This window comes from Amblyomma americanum, chromosome 5 (genome assembly GCF_052857255.1).
Source record: "Amblyomma americanum isolate KBUSLIRL-KWMA chromosome 5, ASM5285725v1, whole genome shotgun sequence".
Lineage (NCBI taxonomy): Eukaryota > Metazoa > Arthropoda > Arachnida > Ixodida > Ixodidae > Amblyomma > Amblyomma americanum.
This window is the reverse complement of record NC_135501.1, coordinates 32,698,015-32,720,879: the sequence shown is the minus strand read 5'-3', so window position 1 is coordinate 32,720,879 and position 22,865 is coordinate 32,698,015. Positions and strand designations below refer to the sequence as shown.

At 43.2% G+C, this 22,865-nt stretch overlaps 1 protein-coding gene across 1 annotated transcript in view; it reads left to right on the top strand.

The window, feature by feature from the left end:
* The window catches only part of LOC144133785 (uncharacterized), a 64,245-nt gene extending 49,717 nt beyond the window's left edge, over positions 1–14,528 (top strand). Inside the window, exons 2-3 of the mRNA XM_077666888.1 lie at positions 11,031–12,901; positions 14,162–14,528. Of these exons, the coding sequence (XP_077523014.1) occupies positions 11,085–12,901; positions 14,162–14,528 (2,184 nt within the window). The 5' untranslated portion in view covers positions 11,031–11,084. The remainder of the gene's footprint in view (positions 1–11,030; positions 12,902–14,161) is intronic.
* The last annotated feature ends 8,337 nt before the right edge of the window (positions 14,529–22,865 follow it).

The following is a 22,865-nucleotide window of genomic DNA, read 5'->3' as shown; positions in this document are numbered from 1 at the left end:
ACTTCTTCAAAAGCTTCTGCTGTTTGAGATCGACGTTTCAATTGTAGCCCTCCTACGCAACTATCTTCTTGATCGGTCCTGCTTTGTCAGTGTAAATGGACAGACCTCATTTGTTTACACTCCAACCAGCGGAGTTCCTGAGGGCTCGGTATTAGGCCCGCTTCTGTTCTCTGTTTTTATCAATGACGTTTCCTCCGTGGTCAAAAACTCCTCATTTCTCCTTTATGCGGACGATATAAAAATGTTCAAGGCAATACATACTCTTCACGATTGCTTGTCATTGCAATCGGACATATCCGCCTTCTGTGATTGGTGCTTGAAGAATGGGCTCACTCTCAATTCATCTAAAACCAAGGTTGTCTCATTTACGCGTAAAACGCACAGTCTTCTCTACTCTTATTCGGTGAATGGTAGGCCGCTGCCCAGGGTTGATGAAATTAATGACCTCGGCGTACTTTTCGACCGTAGCCTCAGCTTTTCCTCTCGTACAAAACGCATTGCTCTACGGGCTATGCGTACACTCGGCTTCATCTGCAGGCTTTCGAGAGAGTTTCGAGCCCCACTTCCTTTCTTAAAGCTCTACCTCTCCATATGCTTGCCGCTTTTGGAATATGAGTCTGTTAGGAGTGGCACTTGCCAGTCGAACTGTGAAAAAATCGACAGAGTTCAGCTAAAGTTTTTACGCATATTTCAACATCGGTTTTCTTGCAAAACTTCCAGCTCTCGTACCAGACGGAGTAACTCACTGCAGCTTCCTTCTCTTAGCTGCCGTCGCGTGAGGGCAGATATAATTTTCTTGTATAAACTTCTTCATGGTCACATTCTATGCCCTCAGCGCCTAGCGCGTATCCTTTTGCGTGTACCGCGAAAGAGCATAAGGGAATTCCGACCATTCCAAGTTTCTGCGCTCCTGCACTCCCTCTCCCCTCTGGACAGAATGCAAAAGTTGTTTAATTCTCTTTGTCCTCACCTAGATATATTCGATAATTCTCTCCCTTCCTTTATATTGGATGTCCGTGACGTTCCACTTTGAGCACTGTTTTTCTCATACATATCTTCCCCTTTCATGCATTTTGTCTTTACTACACTTGTGCGTTTGCACCGGTATTATATTGTTTTTTTCTCTCCTTATTTGTTAATCATGTGTACTTGTTTTCATTAATATTATTTCTTTAATACTGTATACTCACGCCTGATTGTCTGTAACGCGTTCACTAATTACGTTTCTTATTGTGTATGATTGTATTTCTAGCTTGTATTTCAGAGGTTTCTTATTCGTTCTTATTAGTATTGGCTTTATTCTTCTTTGTATTTTGCTATATGCTGTACTTGGCTGTTATCGGTCGTTCATTCTCTTTGTTTATTGTTTCATTAGTTATTTATATGTCTGTTGCCTGTTCTAGCTGTTTTCATTTACCGCTGTTCTCGCTGTTTTCTTGTTTTCGCTTTTTTGCTTCATGCTTGCTGTCACGCCTATTTATGTGTCTTTTTTTTTCTATCGCCTTGACTGCTGCATTACCTCCCCTGAGTGTCTTCCTTTGTAGTGAAATAAATTTACATTTTGTGTGTGTGAATGGTGTACCAGCACCAAGACCTATGGGTTGTTCCTGGGCACCGAAAAATAAAGATTGATTATTATTATTATTATTATTATTATTATTATTATATATTATTATTATTATTATTATTATTAATATTATTATTATTATTATTATTATTATTATTATTATTATTATTATTATTATTATTATTATTATTATTATCTGAGGAAGACCCCCGACTTTTGTTCAATGAGAATCTTACAGCGGTAAACAAAGAATTGTTTTGGCTTACCAGGAAAAAAGGAAAAGAAAAGAGTTAGAGGCATGTTCGGACCAAAGAGGGAAATAAAGAGGATGGTGCAAATAAAGAGGATGGTGCTTCGTTGATTCGTGTGAATCACGTGAGCGATCTGGTGCCCTTAACGTGACCGTTGCTACCGCCGCATCTATCCCTGACAAGATGTTTGTAGTGCTACATCATGGCTCTGTGCGAGTTTGGTTGACTTTTAGGCATTTGATTGTCATTTTTCCTTTCCTTCGGCAGTTACTACTGTCCATGTTAATATCCGCAGCTTGCGAAAACATTGGGAGTCGTTTTGTACTCACGTTGACGGTATTTTACACAAAGTAGACGTATTTGTTCTTACTGAAATAAATGTACCCGCATCTCCGAGCGAGTCATTCACAATCCCAGGATTCGTTTCCTTTTGGTTCACTCGAGACTCCCAATGGGGCGGGGGATAAGGAGTTTTTGTGCAGGTTACTTGCATCGTGGAAAGGATAGTGGAAAATTTCTCTAGTGCGGAATCTCTGCCGCTTAAGATTTCAAACGAGTTTAGCCAATTATCCCTATTGGAAATATACAGACCACCTTCGTGTAACCTGCAATCGTTCATTCATGAGTTTGAAACATATTTACTGAGGTCCTCGTTAGACCCTAACATATTTATTTATTTATTTATTTCAATACCCTAAAGGCCCAATGCGGGCATTACATAGGGGGGGATTCATCAAGGAAAACTTAAATATACAACACAAAACATAAACGGCTGAACACAGAAATAAACAAGTTAAGAAGTAGGGTACAAGACAATAGGAAAAAGTGGCTATGAACAGATGCTTGGAAAAATGCACATGTAACAAATCCCACAAATCAAAATAACAAAAATTACACCTTCAGAAGTTACAAAGGATGGCATCTAACATTTCGAGGAACGTTTGGGCCGACACGCACACACTGAAGCAAACAAAACGCACAAAACTAGAAACGCACATCATTCTACATTGGAATTTTCTAAGTATGACCAAAGAGCTGTTTGAAATGACGATGTTCCAGTGATATTCGCAATGCTAGACGGAAGCGAATTCCATTCTTCAATAGCCAGGACCAAAGGTGAGTACTTGTATCGTTCTGTCCGAGCGAAAATGGGTTTAGTCTTCTTGATATGGTCTACACGAGCCGATGTGTGCGGTGCCGGGAGAAGATGTGAACTTGCAAATGGTGTGTTGCTGTGGTAAAGAGTGTGGAAAAAAGATAAGCGGCTGAAATTTCTGCGCATGACCAGAGGCGGGAGATGGAGCGATGTTTTCAGTGCTGTTACACTTTGGTATCTAGAGTAACGGGAAAGGATGAATCGAGCAGCCTTATTTTGTATGGATTCCAACATGTTAATAAGATAGGTATGATGAGGGTTCCAGATCACTGACGCGTATTCGATCGCAGGCCTGATTAGCATGTTGAATGCATTCAGTTTTGTGTCCTGGTTGCCTAGGTGTAGTCGGCGTTTAAGAAGACCAAGTTTTTTTAAGGCTTTGGCAGTGATCAGTTCAATATGAGTGTTCCAGGATAAATTAGAGTTAAAATTTACACCGAGGTATTTTACCGACGCTGCAGTTTCAATGATAGTATTATTAACTGTGTAGGCATTAGGACTCGGGCTAGCAGTGGAAGTAAACTTAATATGTTTAGTTTTATCTGCGTTAATTACCATTTGCCACCTGTCGCACCAATGAGTTAGCTCGTCAAGATCAGTCTGGAGAGCAACGATGTCGCAAGGGCTCGATATTGCTCGGTAAATCACACAGTCGTCTGCAAATAATCGTATTGTGGATGTTATGTTCGACGTGATGTCATTAATATATATTAAGAAAAGCAGTGGACCCAGCACCGTACCCTGGGGAACTCCTGAATCAACACCTGTACGTCTTGATGAGAAGCTCCCTAACTTAACTGACTGAAAGCGATTTGTTAGAAATGCGTTAATCCACTGCGTGGTATGTTGGTCCAGCTGCAGGTTTCGTATTTTTATTATCAGGCGGTTATGAGGCACGCGATCAAAGGCTTTAGAGAAGTCAATGAAGATGGAGTCAATGTAGAGGGAAGAATCGATTGCTTGATGAAGGTCCGTTATTAACTCAAATAACTGTGTCTGACACGATAAATGTTTGCGGAAGCCATGCTGGTTGTTATGAAGCAAGCTGTTCTGGTTAAGATGAGTCATAATGTTAGTGTATATTATGTGTTCGAGTACCTTGCAACATATCGAGGTTAGTGAAATCGGCCTGTAATTATTAGGAACGGACCTGTCTCCAGATTTAAATACCGGGATTACATAAGCGGACCTCCAATCTTCTGGCACGCATGTCGTATCGAGTGACTGCTGGAAAATGAGAGATAGCAGGAAAGCTGTGTGCTGGCAGGTTATCTTTAACAGTTTCGCGTTGATACCATCGGGTCCTGGGCTAGTGTGGTGAGGTAGGCGTTCAATTGCACGAGCCACGCCAAGCGCAGATATGTGAATGGGTGAAAAGGGAATCTGGATATGGGCCTCAGGAAGCAGGAGAGGATTGTAAATGGGCAATTCGTCCGTAAAAACTTGTGAAAAGTGGCTATTGAATTGCTCTGCACATTGTTCTATAGGTAGGGGGCTGCCGTTTACATCCAAAAGAACAGGAACCGTACTAGCGCTTTTAGGGTTAACAGTGTTCCAAAATTTCTTGGGGTCAGTTCTGATCAAACTAGGAAGTGTAAAATTAAAGTATTTGTCTTTGGCTTCAGAAATTTGTTTCTCAGCTATTTTGGAAATGTTTTTGTAGCTTTCCCAGTCTGTAGCTTCCTTTGATCGAACCGCTTTTCTAAATGCTCTTTTCTTCCTATTTAGTGCCCTATTGACATCTGCGGTGAACCAAGGATCGTTAGTACGTGTGCTTATCATTCGTTTTGGCACGCATGAATCTTCAATTTCTCTGAGTTTCTCAGGAAACAACTTCCAATTTTCATTAGTCGTGCAGTTATGAAAATTGGCCTGAAAACTGCTTGTGAAAGTTTCCAGCAACAGGTTCATTTTTTCAACATCCGCACGTGCGTAGTTGTAGATAAGCTTCTTGGTTTTTGTTTTGTCGGTCCGTGGAATTAGAAGAGAACAATGCACAACTTTGTGGTCACTTATTTCTTCTAAGACGTGGATGTCTAAAAGTTCAGGATGGGTTGTTAGGATAAGGTCCAGGATATGGTTACCGCGAGTGGGCTCGTGAACAATTTGGGTGAGCTGGTGATATTGAAGTAAATGAAGGAAGTTAATGTTCTCTTGTCGGTTACTATCGGGCTCAACAGTTAGCGTCGTCCAGTTAATCGCAGGAAAGTTAAAGTCACCAGCTAGAAATAGGAGGCAATTCGGGTGCTTGGCAAGGATCTGCTCGATAGCGTCGTTTAACAGTTCAAAAAACTCAGGATGGCTACTTGGTGGTCTATAACAGGCGCCTATAATGCAAAGCATATGACCAAGTTGAGCAGAAACCCAGACTATTTCTAAGGGAGAGTCGATAGGAATAAGAGATGTATTAAAGTCTTTGTTAATCGCAATTAGCACTCCTCCTCCTCGTCGAGAATCAACCCTATCTTTCCTAAATAACACAAACGATGATGGAAGCGCGATGTCGTGACATGCAACGTCTTCGGTCAGCCACGTTTCCGTGCCCACGATGATATCAGCTGAGCAGGAATGTGCAATGGCTTTAAGTGCGTCTACTTTGTTATGTATGCTGCGGAAGTTTGCCAAGACCAAGGAGATTGGTTTGATTTTGTTACGGTTGGCTTTCATTGCGGAACACTGTCAATTGTCGGGGGGCGTATGCCTGGAAGGAAGTTTTTTCACGCTGTCTGTTGCCGAATCATACCGGTAAACACCATTTTTCATGTGAAGCTTGTCAAATCTCACGGAATAGCGCTCGTTTTCTCTGATATTCGCTTTAGCGAAGTCGCGCAGCTTTTTCCGAGCATGTAGAACCTTCGGGGAGAAGTCTTCGTCTAGCCAAACTTTTGGTTCCGTAAGATCTTTTGCAGTTTAGTTTTGTGCATTCTGAAATGCTTCGAGTTTAGATTTAAGATTCAGGATATAATGTAGGTTGGATAGAGGGTGATGTAGATGAGGCAAGCGTGGAGTGGATCCCGCACTGTATATTAGATGATCGCTAAAGAAGTCCTTAACTATTTTTTCTGTTTCTGCATACCCTTCATGTTCTTCTTCAGCGAGCCCTTTAATAATCAAGTTGTTCCTTCTCATTCTGTTGTTCATGTCTTCGACTACACCTGTAAGTTCATCGTTTGTTTTGCGTATATTAGTCTTGACGTCTTCTACAGAAGAAGACACGGTGTCGAAGTTTTTCTTCATATCAAGTACAGCGGACATACTTTTCTCTATTACAGAAACACGGTCCTGGATGTTGTTTAAGTCCTGTTTGATTTCTTCTAGTGTTTCTGACGTTTCAGCATGGCATTCTTTTAACAGTGCGAGCACGTCATCAATCTTTGGTCCGGGGTTTGCTTCCACATCGCCCGCACAAAGCAAAAGTAGGGTCAGGCATGCGGAAAGCAGGAATGAAGTTGGTCTCGGGCAAAGTTCACGGACTAGTCCAGCCCCTGGTTTAAATCGATAGTTCTGTTCACATACATGTGCGCGACAGGAAGCAAATGAGCCGATGCGAGCGCGATACGTGCACAAATCCACACCCATTGAAACACTGCAAATTGGGATCAGCGGCCACAGGAATATGCTAAAAATTGATCAATAAGTAAAAAGGCCTACCTAGAAAGCAAAGTGCACAAGTCACTGATATGCTCTTGTGGCCGCGAATCCCAGAAGTGCGAAGCCGGAGGATGGCTTTATAGGCGTCCCTGGTGATGAGTCTGCTCTAGGTGGCGCTCTCTCCGTCTGTGACGTCACAGGATGGGTCCCATTCAGCGGTGACACGCAACGGAGACACCAGTGGACAGGTAAGGCGTTCGATGATACGACGGGATGATGGGACGATGGCGAGAAGCTTGCGCGGCGCCCAGTCTCGGTAAACACGCGGCAGGATACGGGTATCTAGAAAGCAAAGTGCACAAGTCACTGATATGCTCTTGTGGCCGCGAATCCCAGAAGTGCGAAGCCGGAGGATGGCTTTATAGGCGTCCCTGGTGATGAGTCTGCTCTAGGTGGCGCTCTCTCCGTCTGTGACGTCACAGGATGGGTCCCATTCAGCGGTGACACGCAACGGAGACACCAGTGGACAGGTAAGGCGTTCGATGATACGACGGGATGATGGGACGATGGCGAGAAGCTTGCGCGGCGCCCAGTCTCGGTAAACACGCGGCAGGATACGGGTATCTAGAAAGCAAAGTGCACAAGTCACTGATATGCTCTACCCTCGACTTGTGGTTACTTAGATATCATTGCGAAACACGGCCTTGAAGGCGTCATTGACATTTCAAGTAGGGAAGAATTACTTCTTAATTATTTAGTAAAGTATAATATAGATCATTTCAACATCAGCACGGAGATTGCTTCAGTCCACGGTGCAGTAATACAGCAAAAAGTTGCTGACCATTACATTATTGCCTGTCAGTTGCGCTTCCCGTCTCTTTCGTCATGTTCTAGATCTAACAACTGCCGGTGTGTTACTCATACTGTTTCTTTTGATAAACTTGTAGCTTTGTTCGACTGGCCAGGTATGCTTGAAACCACCAAGAGGTCAGAACTGTATGATACATTTTCATGCTCGATGGAATCTATTTACAAATGTAGTGAAAGGAAAGTTTATGTCCGCCAACGCCGCTCGAATCAACCCTGAATAAACAGTGTGATTTTGACCGCTGTCAACGAAAAAGACCTACTGTGGCAACGCTGCAGACTTACGCCCAGTGATAACGCGCTGCGTGCTCAATTTAGAACTTCTCGAAATAAAGTAAATTACCTCATTCGTGCGGCCAAGCGTTCGTACAATAGAACCCGCTTCCATCAACATCGTCATAATGCCAAGAAAATGTGGTCTCTTATAAGCGACATGAGAGATTTGCCTTCAAACTCTGTAAATGACGTTCAGAACAATTTTGATTCAGGTTTATGAACAGTCGTTAACCACTTTAACACATTTTTCGCTAAGTTTTCTGGGGCGTCCAAGCATTCCTGTTACAGTGCTCGCCCAACTAATCCGGTAATTGAATTCGCTTTCCTTCCCTCTGTCACGGAAGAAGACCTTTATTCTTTATGAGGCAGCTTCGGCAGGCATCAATCACCAGGAGTCGATAAAATCAGCATGTTTGATCTTTACAGGAATTTCAGCATTTTTGAAGAACGTCCCATTAGAAATCCTAAACGAGATAATCGCAAGCGGAAGCATTCCTGCGCGTTTAAAAACAGCCGTTTTGCTTCCCCTTTTTAAAGGTGGCGATGATAAATGTGTGCATAATTACCACCCCATTTCTATCCCGCCTAGTTTAGCGAAAGTTTTAGAAAAACATATATTCTTTGTAATCAACAGCTTTATTTCTAAACAGGGGGAGGGGGGGGGGGGGTTCCGGTTGTCAGTACGGTTTAACGAAAAAAGAGGAACTCAGGCGTTATTAGAAGAAATGAGTGAGCACTTGTTTTCTTCACTTGAAAGAAATCTCGTAGCATGTGCACCTTTTTTTGGATGTCGCAAAAGCGTTTGACACAGTATGCCGTGCTATATTATTAGGTAAGCTCTACAATTTAGGTTTTCTTGGTCCATTTTTTTGGTTGTTGCATAACTTCTTTACATATCGTTGCCAGCTTGTTTCCATTTCAAACATATGCAGCTCCGTGTTTTTCCCGAGGCATGTGTACCGCAAGGTTCCATATTGTCTCCCTTACTTTTTATGTATACGTTAAGGACATGAGTAATGTGCTTCCCACTTGCAAACAGTTTCAATATGCAGATGATACTGCACTTGTAGCTACTTACGTGAATTTTTCCAACCGATTTTCAATGCTTCAGGCTGACATCAGAAAATTAATGGGCTAGTTTAATATGAATTCAATTGATATTAATAATTCTAAATCAAGGTTAGTTTGCTTCCGCAGCTCACTCGAGTGTCTCACTTTCTTATCTCCTTTATCTACACTCATCCTGATGTAAGAACTGCTCTTGCCCTCCAGTTCCTTTCTGTAGAATTCTGTAAAGTATTTGAGCATTTGGTTTGATTCCGGTCTTCTTATTTCTGTTCACTTGTCCTACCTCTGTGCAAAACTTCGTAAAGTCGTCTGTTTGTGGTATCGTCATAAGATGTTTTTACCTATTTCAGTCAGGAAATTATTGGTTCATTCTTTAGCCTACAGTGTACTTAGGTATGGAATCAACGTTTGTTCATTATTCTGATATATGGCATCATCGTGTAAATAAATTGTTAAAATGCATGTTTAAAAGTGTTACTTACGATGTGTGTACTCAGCAAGATGTGAACATTTTTCAGAGGCTAGAGATGCCCAATTTTCGATCCCTTTTTGTTCATACCGTGATACTCAAACATTTCTGGAGCGATACATTTAAAGTCCCCCCTGTGCTTCCCCGGCCTTTACGTCATTTGCCTGCATTTTCAGTTCCTCACACACGGACCAGATTTGGTAAATATACTCGAGCTCATTTTCTTCCATATATATTTAATGCTCTTCACCCTGAAATTAAATCCTGCGATTGTATACATGACATTCACATAATAGTCAAGAAGTTGCACTTAGAATAATTATGTTGTATACATTATTTCTGTGCCATTCTGAAACTTTCCTGTTTCTACATGTTTTCTATTTGGTATTTTATTACTTGCAATCGGTTCGGTTTCTTTACTGTCTTCTTTCTGTTCTCTTCCCAAAAAATTGTCAATTTTGCGGCCGAGTCTTGCTGTTGACTGACAATCTTCGCGTGACAAGCCACAATGATGGCTTAGACGAACCTGACTTCTGTAATTGTATTCGTTGATTTGTGAATAAAATTATTAATAATATTAATATTATTAGAACAACGACAGTCACCGAACTCCTTAATGTTATCAGTCGATGCGAAGCGTTACGAGTCCTCGGCAATGCAATGTTTGACTGGCTGTCTAGCCTGCTTCGAATGCTGTTGGCTTCTTTAAGCAGTGTGGCCTGAGTAAAGACGCAGTCAACTCTGTAGTGAGCTGGTCTGCGTAACGACTCGCGAGCTATTCTGTAGTGCAGAGATAGTAAAGAGGCCGTCTGAGACAAACTCTCTCAAGGTTGCGAACTAGAAAACGTGTTCCCACTGTATGCAGAAAAGCGTGGATATGCAAGTGCAAAGAATACAGGACGTGACACCAATAGCTGCTGACTGAGAGCGACTGGACTTGACTCCTGCGTCCCCTTCCCTGGCAGAAACCAACAACTCGCAAAGCACCGCCTAATTTTTAGCGTGCTGCGCGCAAATCGCAAGCTGAAAGAGGAAAAGGCCGGTGGAAAAAACTCGAACCTTTTTGTAGTCTGCAATTATTTTAGTGCGTTAACACTAGAGATTCAATTCTGACGTTTAGCTGTTCTCTGTACTCTCCCTCTGTCCACCGGGTTATCGGCAAACTGCCCTAAGGGAACCATTTAGGTCACGTGACCATGTGACGTCATCACAACCTGCCCTCGTGGTAAGTGGAAGTTCAAGTTAATGATTGGTCGCGAGAGGTTGCTCGGGAAGAGCAAAATCGGTCGATAAGCCCTACGGTTGGCAGCGCCCGTCATCGCAGGGCAGTGACGTATCGCTTAACCTCCGCATCACTGCGCGGGACCCCAGCGATCTATGAAAGTTAAGCGAATCACCAATTTCGCATTTACGGGCATCAACCGATTAATCCTATCGCGTCATATCCTTCGCCATACTCAGGCGGAGCTTAAGTCCTATTTCGCCGATTTCTCTCAAGAGTGCTTGACACTGAAAACCAAGCCTCTAACAGAAACTGAAGTGCTGGCGCATCTAATTCGCGTTTGGCCTAACGACGCTACATCGCCCGCCATTTTCTTAACGCGCTGTTTGAAGCAGCACTACGACTGCTCAGACAGAAATAGTCTACCTGTTCATAAGTCATTCCAGGCGATACTTAACTAAACAGCTGGTCACTTTAGGCTGGTCTCCGAGAGTTGATTTGATGCTGGTGATACTGCCCTGTCGAGCAGTCAGGAAAAACGCAATCGTACTTTCTGCTCGCAGTTTCCAAGAACAACACCTTGGCTCTCCGCGGAAGGGCCCCCGCGACCATCAACGATGCCAACAGCTAAACGGTCGTCCCTCGCAGAACTAAAGGGCGCCGGAGGTAGCTCGACGGGAGTTGAATGTGGTTCCCTCCCTTCCTGCACAGCATCCCAGCACCGTACCTGCCAGGTCGTGGGACAGATTGATGTCCTGAACGAACTGCTCTTCCCCGCGAGAGTAGAACTGCGAGATTTGTCAGGACAACGGACCCAGCTGTGCCTGGTAAGCTTCGACGAGCCTGGGCTGTACCTGCCAGATCCGGCGGGAACGCTTCTGCATGAAGCTGTGACACTTCTCTGCTGGCTTCTGAAGGCGCACCACTGCTTAGGGTCTTTCTACGTCAGGTCGCATCCACTGAACAGGCACGCAGCGATGGTGTGCGGAGCTCTTCGATGCAACTCGTCTTTGACGACGCTCAAGTTCCACTTTTTGGGGCTGGCCATGAAGCAAGCGCTCTGTGATACTCTGCGCTGGCTTACACACCTCGAGGAACTGGAATGCGCCACGTTCGGAGAATGTCCGGACGATCTCCTAAATTCCGTTTCCGCACTACTTCAAAGCTCAAGTTTACTAAGTACGCTAAGGATTCCCGGCCTGCGCATGAATACCAGCGCGGCAAAGATATTTTTCAACGCCCTAAAAGCGAACCACACTCTCAAGGAACTGTCAGTTCACGAATCTGCAGTAGGCGAGGCTGGTCGCGACACCTTCCTGGAATACATGAATATCGGCTCGCGTTTAATTTCCGTGGAGATCGTCGCAGACATCGACAATAGGCGAAGCTCAATCAGCCAAATCGCCGAAGGTCTTCTCACAAACAAGACGGTTCGGAATGTGAGCCTTAAATACATTCCCATGCATCCCGAAGGCGCTCAGCTAGCTGCCAGGCTGTTTGAAGAAAATGAGATTCTGCGCAGCTTCACCGTAACCTCTCTTCCGGATAATTCGCGAATTCAGCCTGGCGGCGAATATCAGTGCCTGCTTACAGCACTGGCCAAGAACGAGACACTAGAAGAACTTCGGCTTCCTTTCCACATCTGGAACTTACAGCAGTGGGTCGTATTCTTCGGAGTGGTTTCCGCCAAAGAAAGTCTAAAAATTGTCACCATTGATCTGCCCGTAACTAATCGCGAAATATTCCTTATACTATGCAGCTCTTTGAGAGAAAGCGGCGCGGAAGGGAAGGTTTCATTCGGCAGTTACTACATCTCTGAAGACTTCGATTTTATCGACTGCAAGGCATTCTCCGACATTTACGTCTACCTGCCGACTAACGATGCTATAGAACTTTTACGGCAACTGCCCATGTTTGAGCACATCACATCGATGCACATCACCATCTGGATACGTGACGAGGCACGGTCCTCGGCGGTTGCCGATTATGTGGGCGCAACGCATTCGCTGCGTAAGCTGGAGCTGACTCTGTGCTCCAACGTGGACGACAGGATGGACGCGACGAGCAGGTCTTGGAACGCGATGATGGGTTCGATCTCTCGGAACACCAGCATCAGGCAGCTGCAAGTGAGCATCTTTGACAACGGTGGTGTACTGTGCCGAGAGCAGTCGGAACACTTGGCTGAGGTCATCGGCTCCAGCCGGAACATGCGAAGGGTGCGCTTCTACGCCTCCCACCCAGCCATCACCGGAGCCTTCCTTCGGCGCTTGTCTGCGGACGTCGCGAACAATTACACCCTCGTCAGCTTCACCGTCAGTGGAGGCGTACACACGGAGACAGCTGCCGACTGCTTAGCTGTCTGGAACACGACGAGGCGCAATACCGGCCTGGTATCGCGCGCCAAGGAATTCGCTGATGGTCGGCGGTGCGACGGGTACGTGTGCACAAAGTGCGCTGGTCGACGACCAGTTGCTTTGCATCAGCAGCGAGATTCTGCCGGAAAAGTGCTTCCTGCGGTGGCTCTAAATTTTCCGAATATACCAAATTTGATTAAAAAGATGACTGAAAACAGTAATTACGATGAGGCGGTTCAATCAGTTCAAAGTTAAGTGAACGGCTAAAGCGGGTTGAGACAATGCATGTGCTGATATTCTGTAGCAACAGTCTAATCGAAGCTACGTCAGTGAAGATTAAGGATATCAGAAACACGGGGAAGGAGCAAAAGTTACATTCTGAAGTTTTGCTTAGAAAGCCGTTTCAATTTATTTACTTATTTATATTTCTCATGAACTTGCACCTTTTTGTGTGAAATGCCTGCTCACAACATTTTAAAATTACGAATGCACACCTAATTTACATAGCTAGAATTAGAAACCCAAGCCTTCAATAAAAAGGATATTACATTTCATTTTGCTTTGTAAGAGTGAAATCAAACTTTCAACATTTAATATTCAGTAGGTACTCAAAAGAACGTATGCAAGCTAATTGTTTTATTTCCAACTCTGTCGGGTTTGTCACTGCAGCTGTAGAAAATTTTCAATAATCTGGAGACCATAGACGTTAAGAAGGGAACACAAAACCGAAAGAAAGCATATTTGCAGAAGATATAGCTTAGACATATTCCAGGATTACATGCTCTTTCATTTTTTCATTTATATTGACATAAACGGCGAGGATTGCGCCTGTTAGTGGCGGCGGCTGCTTTGTTTCATATTTGCAGAAGCCACTTGTACTGACATTATGATGCTCGGGAAAGCGCACAACTATTTTTGGCCAAGCATAATCACTGTAAGTGCAAAGTAACCAGTTTCAACAGAACTGAACAATACATAATAGGGGCACATGAGAAATTAAGAAGCAAGCACATAAGACGGTCGCGATCAGCAACGATCGAGGAGCATAAAAACAAGCAATCACATGCGGACGCAAGAATAATTTAATCGCATGCACATGTGTGTGAACTTCTTATTGCCTCGTAAAGGCACTCAGTTTCTTCTCGTTTTTGTGCAGATGGGTTCAGTCCATGCGTTTGGAGGCAGTTTCCAATTTTTAAACTGTCGTTCGTCACATGTCAGCGTAGACGCGCAGAGAAGCGTGACCCCCGGCATGTTTGACACTTCCGAGAATCACTAAGAAACGCTCAGTAGGTACCGAGCGCTTTAACAATCCCACAGAGCGCCGCCCTCCACTGCAGGTACTGCGCCCGCGCCCTGGAGCCTGTGCGCCGCCATCCTGCGCTGCTAGAAGAGCTCGCCGAAATGCAGTCGGTGAGCGTGGCCGTGGCCACCGCGATGCTTCAGCGGGCGCTCAAGGGCACCGAAGGAATGCGCGACTTCATGAGGCTGGCGGGCGTCGTCAAGGAGAGTGTCGTGTGCAGCGAGAGCCACGACGGACGACCTCAGCTGGTCGACCTGGACGCCGACTCCTGGGCCCATTTGAGGCACTACCTCACTCTCGACGATGTCAGCCCTGCGTATGGGGCGAATGTACTCAGACCACTCACCGGTGCGACACCAACTGTTTCTACGGGAGGTGTGCTTCCACGAAGATGCGATGAATAAATCTTACTGCGTTTAAGCGTGTCCGATCGTGGTCATTTGACAAAATTCGACTGTCATAAACTTGCCTTCGCAATTCTCATTGGGATAGAACAGGGTCCCGCCCAGTTTGTTCCTAAGCCCATCTGCTCGCACTTCTATTCCATGCATTGATCATGAAGTCCACCGAGAAGTCAAGCCTCCAAGACAAATTCCTTCTGCGCGAAATGGGCAGAGTGCTATCTTCTCTGTATTTGATCCGCGAGATGTACTGCTTGCACGAAGAGCTTCCCGTCGTATACATATTGCTTCCTCACTTAAGATGAGACATAAATTCGCTTAAGTGCTCCATGCGCACCTTCCACTTTCCTACCGGCTTCGTAGGCCATGGAGAGAGGTAATTTACCGGCAAAGAATTGCTTGCAATCATTTATTTATTTAGAATAATGCTAACCTCTCAGGGGCTTGTTGCAGTGTGGAAAATACAAACATATACAAATTTGAACTATGCCAAAAATTGACAATACACAAATTACCAAGCCAAGCAGAAGAAACGTAACGCAGAAGCTATACAAGCCAAGGATATAGAAAAACAAGGTTATGCCTGAACGAGAGAAGAATTTTTCATTATCGTTTTTTGAAATACGTGACAAATTGTACACTAGAAATTGTCCGGCAAGGGCAATTTTTCTGCGCCACAACACTGTCCTGAAGCTTGTGCACTTAATACGTTGTGTATGGCTTCCACAACGCCGGTGGTACATTTTCTATTAATATTTATATTATCATGGACATTATGTCCTTTTTGAAAACAAAGATACGAGCGGCAGAGATTCCGAAGCAAAGAAACAAGCCACTCTCTACAGATGCTTCTGGTACATTAAAAGGTTCAGCCGACTGTCACCTTTAAAGCGTAAAAAATTTGACATGCGTACAGCCGAGGTCAAAGTCAATGCCCCCTCCCCCCTTTCCCCACTGTGTACCGGTCTCGACAACAGGAGTGCATCGGCGAGTGGCGCCCACACACAGCGCGGCATGATTAAGAATTTCAAAAGGAGGTCAGAGACCTTTGACCTCGACTGAACGTGTCTGTACCGAGGAGAAAAATATATATCAAGATTTATAATGGCCCCAGACTGAAACCATATCGTACTCTTATTTCACAGTTACAAATGACAGACTTGCTACCTCGATACTTGGAGATTACAGGCGATCAGTATGGAAGCTTTTTATCCATCGCACCAATTAATTCGTTTCGATAACTTCCTTCTCCTTGAAATGAGTTTTTTGTTAATTTAATTACGAAAGGTCTGTGTCAAATTAGGGCCTTCATCATCATCATCATCATAATCATCATCAGCCTAACTACACCCAGTGCAGGAGAGTTAATGCCCTTACGGCGGCTGAAGCCACTGCGTGAAGATAGACGCATGGACTCAGCGGTGTGAGCAGCCGAAGAGAAAACGGAGCGGAACAGACTCAATGATCCAGTGGGGCGAGCAGCCGAATTAAAAGCAATGCGAAACCCAAGCGGAAGGAAGATGGACACCTTTCGGTTTCAGATTTGTCGCAGACATTGTATGATCCTCTAGATTGGGCGGAATCCTGGTTTATTTTTCCAAAGCTTCTGGAGTGCGTTCTGGGACCTCTTTTGTTTACTCTGAATGTTTTTGAGGGCTTTATACAATTTTGAAGTGATTATTCAGACTTTTTATTATTTTTGCCATAGATTTTTAACTCCGAACTCTGACTGGGACAAATTAAGCAGAGAAAGTTCATACGATATATAAAGAACCGCGGAGTCTATGAGGAAAGGCAGAAAGACAAGACTGGAAACCCTTTTGAAAAGAAGGAATTAAAAGTTAAGTAGTCTCACAGCAGTGCTCTCAGGTAGCAGTAGTTCAGCACACCTCGGGCTACCATAGCTCAAGTGATGGCTACTGACAAAAGTTTTTCGAACAACTTCATGGAACTTCAAAAGGATGGCGGAGATAAATGTCGAATCTGCAAAAGGGTTCTGGCTGACTTTCAGAAGATGAAAAACTAACTCTTTTAGCGACTGAAAACAAAGCAACTATGTAAGGCAGACTGTAAGATAGAGACGAATGTAACTCAAAAAGGCAGACTGAAAGATAGAGACGAATGTAACTCAAGAGTTGCCGCCATCAGATATGGTGAGTTGCCCGACTAGGAAAGCTGAAGCTGCAATAACGAAAATCGACAAAACTAAACGTGATTACAATGCCGCCGATACCACATCCGTCACAGCTGAGCTAGAATCATTCATTACTGAGTACACACTAAACTTTTCCAAACGTACCGTAGAAGAGAACTGGTTATTGCGCAAGCAGAAACTGCTTGCACTAATAGATAGCCATGCGCCCAAAAGAAATGTTGTTACAAATTTAGCCTCACCGTGGTTTACTGGAACCCTTCGCAGCTTATGAAACAAACAGAAACGTATTTTTCGTCGCGCCAAAGCAACTAACCTTCCTAAACGCTGGGCTTCATATCATCGCATTCACGCAGAATACGCTATCGCAGTCAAAAAGCAAAAAAAAAAGATTTTTGTCGATAGCACCTTCCCATCACTTCTACAATCTAATCCACGCAAATTCTGGAATATTGTTGGTGGCAAAGACAGCAAAGTAATCCGTCTGACAATGTCCTGATCCCTCCGAACCAGTCCTGCTCCGTTTTAAATGATGTATTTTGTTCCGTTTTCCTAAAACGTGCTCACACTACTCTTCCGTCTGTACCTACATGCTCTTACTTGCCAATGAATTCCATTACTATAGATTAGGCCGGCATAGCAAAGTTGATTGAAAAGCGCGCGCGTGCTTCTTCTTCATCGGGTGAAGATTCAATCATTTGTAACATGCTCAAAATTACTCAAGCGTATTCCTCAATTACGCTTTCGATGCTTTTTTCACAGTCTTTAGGTTCCTCAGTACTCCCAAGCGATTGGAGGGTTGGCAAGGTTGTTCCGGTCCCTAAATCAGGTAACACTCATTCCCCCAATAACTATCGCCCTATATCATTCACAAGTATCCATGTAAACTTAATGGGCGTGTTGTATATTTTCATCTCGTCAATTTCCTTGGGTCTAATTCCTTCTTTGCGGCTGAAAAACACGGTTTTAGAAAGGCGTTCTCATGCGAAACAAAACTTGCTTTACTAATGGCCTATTTACCCATGCTGACATGAGCTTCGATCTGGACTGCGTGTTTTTGGACTTTGCAAAAGCTTTCGATACTGTTTCACATGATCTCCTAATTTTTAAACTCAGGATGCTTAACATTGCTCCAAATGTTCTAAACTGGATTAAAAGCTTTCTGTCAAATCGAAATCAGTACGTGTCTGCTAACGACTGTTCATCTTCTCACATTTCCGTAACATCGAGCGTACTCCAGGGATCGGTACTGGGACCTCTTCCCTTCCTTATCTACATTAACGACCTTCCTAAATGCATTTCCCTTTCATCTATCAGGCTTTTCGCAGATGACGGCGTCGTTTATCGCGAAATAACTGACCACACTGATTCTATTAAGCTTCAAGAAGATCTTACAAACATATCTAAATACTGCGATAGATGGTTCATGCGACTAAATGCTTACAAATGTAAAACAATTCATGTATCGGGTTGCACTAACATCCCTTGCAACACGCGCGCTTACTTTCTTCGCATCACTTCCCTTGAATCCGTCAACTCATACAGATACCTAGGTGTTCATATTTCACGTAACCTATCATGGCATATGCATGTCGAACACGTCACTAATAACGCTAACGGGGTTCTTGGGTACTTACGTTGAAATTTCTTTGCGGCGCCTTTGCCGATAAAACTAACACACTACAAAACATTAGTGCGGTCAAAGCAAGAATATGCATGTGCAGTATGGGATCCTAGTCAAATCACACCTATAAACACACTTGAATCAATTCAAAATCGCGCAGCACGTTTCATATGATTTAACTATTCCCGCCACGCCAGCATTACTTCCATGAAAAGCACCCTTGCCCTGCCCGGCCTTTCTTCGCGCCGTAAATGTTTTCGACTTTGTCTTTTCCATATAATACATCATCACAACCCTGTATTGAAAGATCGTCTTCTTGCTCGCCCATCATACATATCCTCCCGTTCTGACCACATGTTTAAAGTTGCTGTTCCATTTTCCAGACCAAATGAGTGTCATAATTCATTGATTAACAAAACCTGCGAACTACTGGAACGACCTTCCTCCCTCCATCGCTGCCATTTCTGACACTAGCAATTTCAAGACCACTGCATTTCCTGCCGCTTTGTAAACTAATATTGTATAACATGCACTGTTTATGTTATGTACCTTACTACTACTTTGTGTAATGTTCCGGCTTGGAAAGTATTCGAAAGAAGTACTTTAAATAAATAAATAAAGATAGCCCAGACCCGGAAGCAGCTCTCATCATTAAGGATAATAAGGGCACGTTTGACGCGTAAACAATAATAAGAGAAGAATAGAGTGAGCAGAGACGACGAATGGCGGGTTTTTCTCCAGACGAGGGAACTGAAGAGAACTAAGCAACTGAGAGAATGACCAGTACGAAGCAGGTATCATTGCGGCCCATTCTAGCAGGAGTAGTAGTGACGTCTAGAAACGCCTCAGGCTTGAAAAAGCAAAAGGAGGAAATGGAAGCACAGACTTGCAGTAACCAGTTGAATGTGAAAGTTACGGAAGGGCTGAAGGTTGAGATCAAAATAGGGATGATCTTTGTAGAAGTTTCGAACGATGAGATCTAAGAGAGGGTGATCTCTCAGAACAGCATTAACTGCAGTCCAGATAAAATGACGATCATCTTTGTGCAGGAGGCAGGCGCGCACAAGAATGTGACTTTGTGACTAATGGAGAGATCTACAGCGAGGAAGATTGCGAGCAAATAAATGGTCCACATTGGATGGAACAGGTGTCTTCTATATAAGAGCATATTCGTAAAGAAATGCACAGTGTGCCAAATTTGCGCGCACCATGAGGCATTGCATAGAACAAGAACACCGTGTAGGGAGTGTGGTGGTGAGCATTTCTGTAAAGACCGAGTTTGAATGACATATGTCATTTGTGTACAGAGATGGACCGCAAACAGAAGGCGCATTCCATGTGGGATCGGCAGTGTCCTGTTATAGAAGAAAAGAGCGAGCAGAGGCGGCGAATGGCTGGTTTCCCTCCAGACGAGGGAACTGAAGAGAACTAAGCAACTGAGAGAATGCCCAGTACGAAGCAGGAAAAAGAAAAACAACTTTTTTTGGTGCAGATTAACATGGGAAGATATTTTAAAGCAACCAAGCAGTGCAACAAGTTATCACTCATAATTGAGCCTTATGGTCACAAGGGAAGCCTAATTGTATTTTCATTAAGGGGGAACGAAATAAGCTTTGGCAGAAGTAGCCGATTAATGGAAAGATCAAAATATTTACTATGGCAATTGCTCAGAAATATATATTATTGAATGTATATTATTAAAATAAACTACTGGTCATAGTTAATTCCTATATCCCTCCAAAGGAGGAAATCACCTGTACACTCGGTGAGAGTGAAGTTATCCTAGAAAGGTTCTCAGTGAAATGTGTATACATTAGAGAAGATTTTAATGCTAAACAGCGACCTTGGGGATGAGGTTTAGCTAACGAAAAAGGAGCTGAGGTAGTTGACGGTGACTCGTCATGGTCTCATTTTGATAAACAACTCACCATCTGAACCTACATATGAAACAGTTATTGACATAAGTTGGATAGACTTATCAATAATATCCAAATTAGCTAGTGAATCTGCTATTTGGGTGTGCTGGGAAGTTTAAACATATATAGCAAGAGTAAACGTGAATAAAAGGGACTAATTATTTCAAATCAAACACACCATAATCAGACTGCTTAGGAGAATGGCATAATATAATGTTCAAAAGGCTATTGAGAAAGATAAAGTATTTAATGAAGTTGCCGACTTGAACTTCGTATACCAACAGCAAACAGACAGTGCTATACCACAACTATATGAACGAATCGAATTCTATGTAAATGAGCACTCAAGAGCGCCACAAGTAGAAATTGAGGACAAAACACCAAATAAATGGTGGAACCCTGAGCTGGAGATTCAGCGCAAAAGAATGAAGGCACAAAGGAGGCGATTGCAGCGATCCTGGGATGATATGAGACAGTATATTAAGAAAGAATACCGTGAATCACGCAAGGATTTTTGAAAGCGCATCAATGAGGAAAAAAAGATAAATCGTGGAAGGAATGTTGTGGAACAAGTAAAAATGAAACTCGTTTACTCTTCCCTTTAAGTCTACAGCAGGCAAACTTAAAATAGGTATAATGTTGCAAGCTACCAACTGAAGTAGCGAACATATAGACTTGATATCTAAGGCGGCAGCTATAGAAACATTAAAGGAACTTAGTATAATTGATGAAGCGAATAGCAACTCTGAGCAACCCCGGTTTATGAGCACCAGCAGTGAAAACCACGAGCATTGAGTCGAACACGACGTACCTTTCTCTAAGGTATAGGGCGATCAAGTAGTGAAACAACTGTGGAAGATGATAGCTCCTGGTCGATACAATATTAAAACAGGATTCCAAAACCTCTATCACTTACACCCAAATTTTTTGTAGACGTCTATAACAATATACTAAACGCTTATGTTCCAAAAAATGGAAAATCAGGAAATTTATCCGGTCCCCAAAGACAGGAAACCTAAAGCAGAAGAAAGGAACTATGGACCAATTGCTAAAAATTTCACATATCGAAAAGTAATGAAACAGCCGCTTCATCAAAGAATATATTTTCACCTCGTAAAAACCAATGAAATTAAAAAAACAGTGATTTTACACTTGGAAGGTTGGCAGTCCATGGATTAGAGAACATAATATAACCTATTAAGGAGGGTAAAGAAAAGAAGTTTAAAACCGTAATTATTTCCCAAGATACTCAGAACGCTTTCGGCAATATTAATAGACAGTCGATAGTAGGAAAACTTCAAGAGTATAGTACTCCCAGATATTTAGGTATTATAATAGATATCATTTTAGGAAACAGGAAAATAATTTGAAATTCCTGACGGATCAGTACACTTGAAGGTAAAAAAAGGAACACGTCAAGGGTCGACAGTAAGCCCCTTAATGTGGAACCAAATGATGGCTAAGTTGATGTATTTATTTAAGAATTCTGTAGTCCTCATTTGAGTGCCATTACAGGAGAGGAATTGCGAAAAATAAGCGTGATTTTCAGGCATCAGAAGTACAATCACGATCTCATGGTCATAAAGATGGTCAAAACACAAGTACACAAAATACAGAAGAAAACAAAGCTTGCGTGAAAGCGCAAACAGAAATACGCGAAATAACACCAGCATAATGAATTGTCGATTCTCCCGCAATCTGTAATACAATTCCAAACGTCGTTAAAATTCTTCGACATTTTGAACTGCTACATTGTACAGACAAAGGCCATTCCACGTATCAATACATGAAGGAAGGAAAGAAATTTTTAAACCATTTAGGCGTGTCTTATAAGGATGTATTGTGGCGCTGTGGTTTAAACGCGCACTGTGTTTTAGCGCTGGATGAATATAGGTTGCTTTGTTTACTTTTATTTGATTCCTAGATATTTGAAAAAAAAAACGATTTCAGCCGTTCTTTTTCTTGTGTCTCTAGCAGTTCTAGGTCGCAATATTTCAACAAGTGTGTTAAAGAATCTGTTCTCCGATAACGCGAACAAACCAAACGCACTGCGGTTCTGTGAATTTTTTTCTAGTCTACCTCGCAAATACTCTTGGTGAGGGCTCCAAACGAATATTATTGGAAACCAGCCTTCCAGAGGATGCTATATTGCGAGAATTTGCAAACAATGTCACAGTGGTAATACAAGCCGACAACAGGAAAGGTCTAGAGGATTCGGCTAGAACAGGGACGGGAGAATTATGTTCTTGGGACCATATGGATGACCTCAAATTTAACCACGAAAAAAAGCCAACTCCTATTTGTGCGAAAGGATTATCAGAATACCTGAATACGCCTCATGCATACATATGAATAATGTAGTCTTAAAAAAGCCAATACTCTACGATATTAGGAGTAACGTTTCACATCGCAATGCGAATAGAGCACTTTCATGGTGTAAGGCCGCGCTTCATCAACGCGTACATTTTTTTTATTCCCTTAGTTTACGGTCACTGCGGGCCTTCGGTTTACGTGGAGAGCTGTCAGCTTAAATATAGAAACGGTTTACTGGTTAACCAGAAAGAGTCCTGCGTTTCAGCTTCTTTCTCTTCCAGCCTCGCACTCGTAGACCCAGTCGTCATTTTTGGCGTATTCTTGTATGCGGCTAT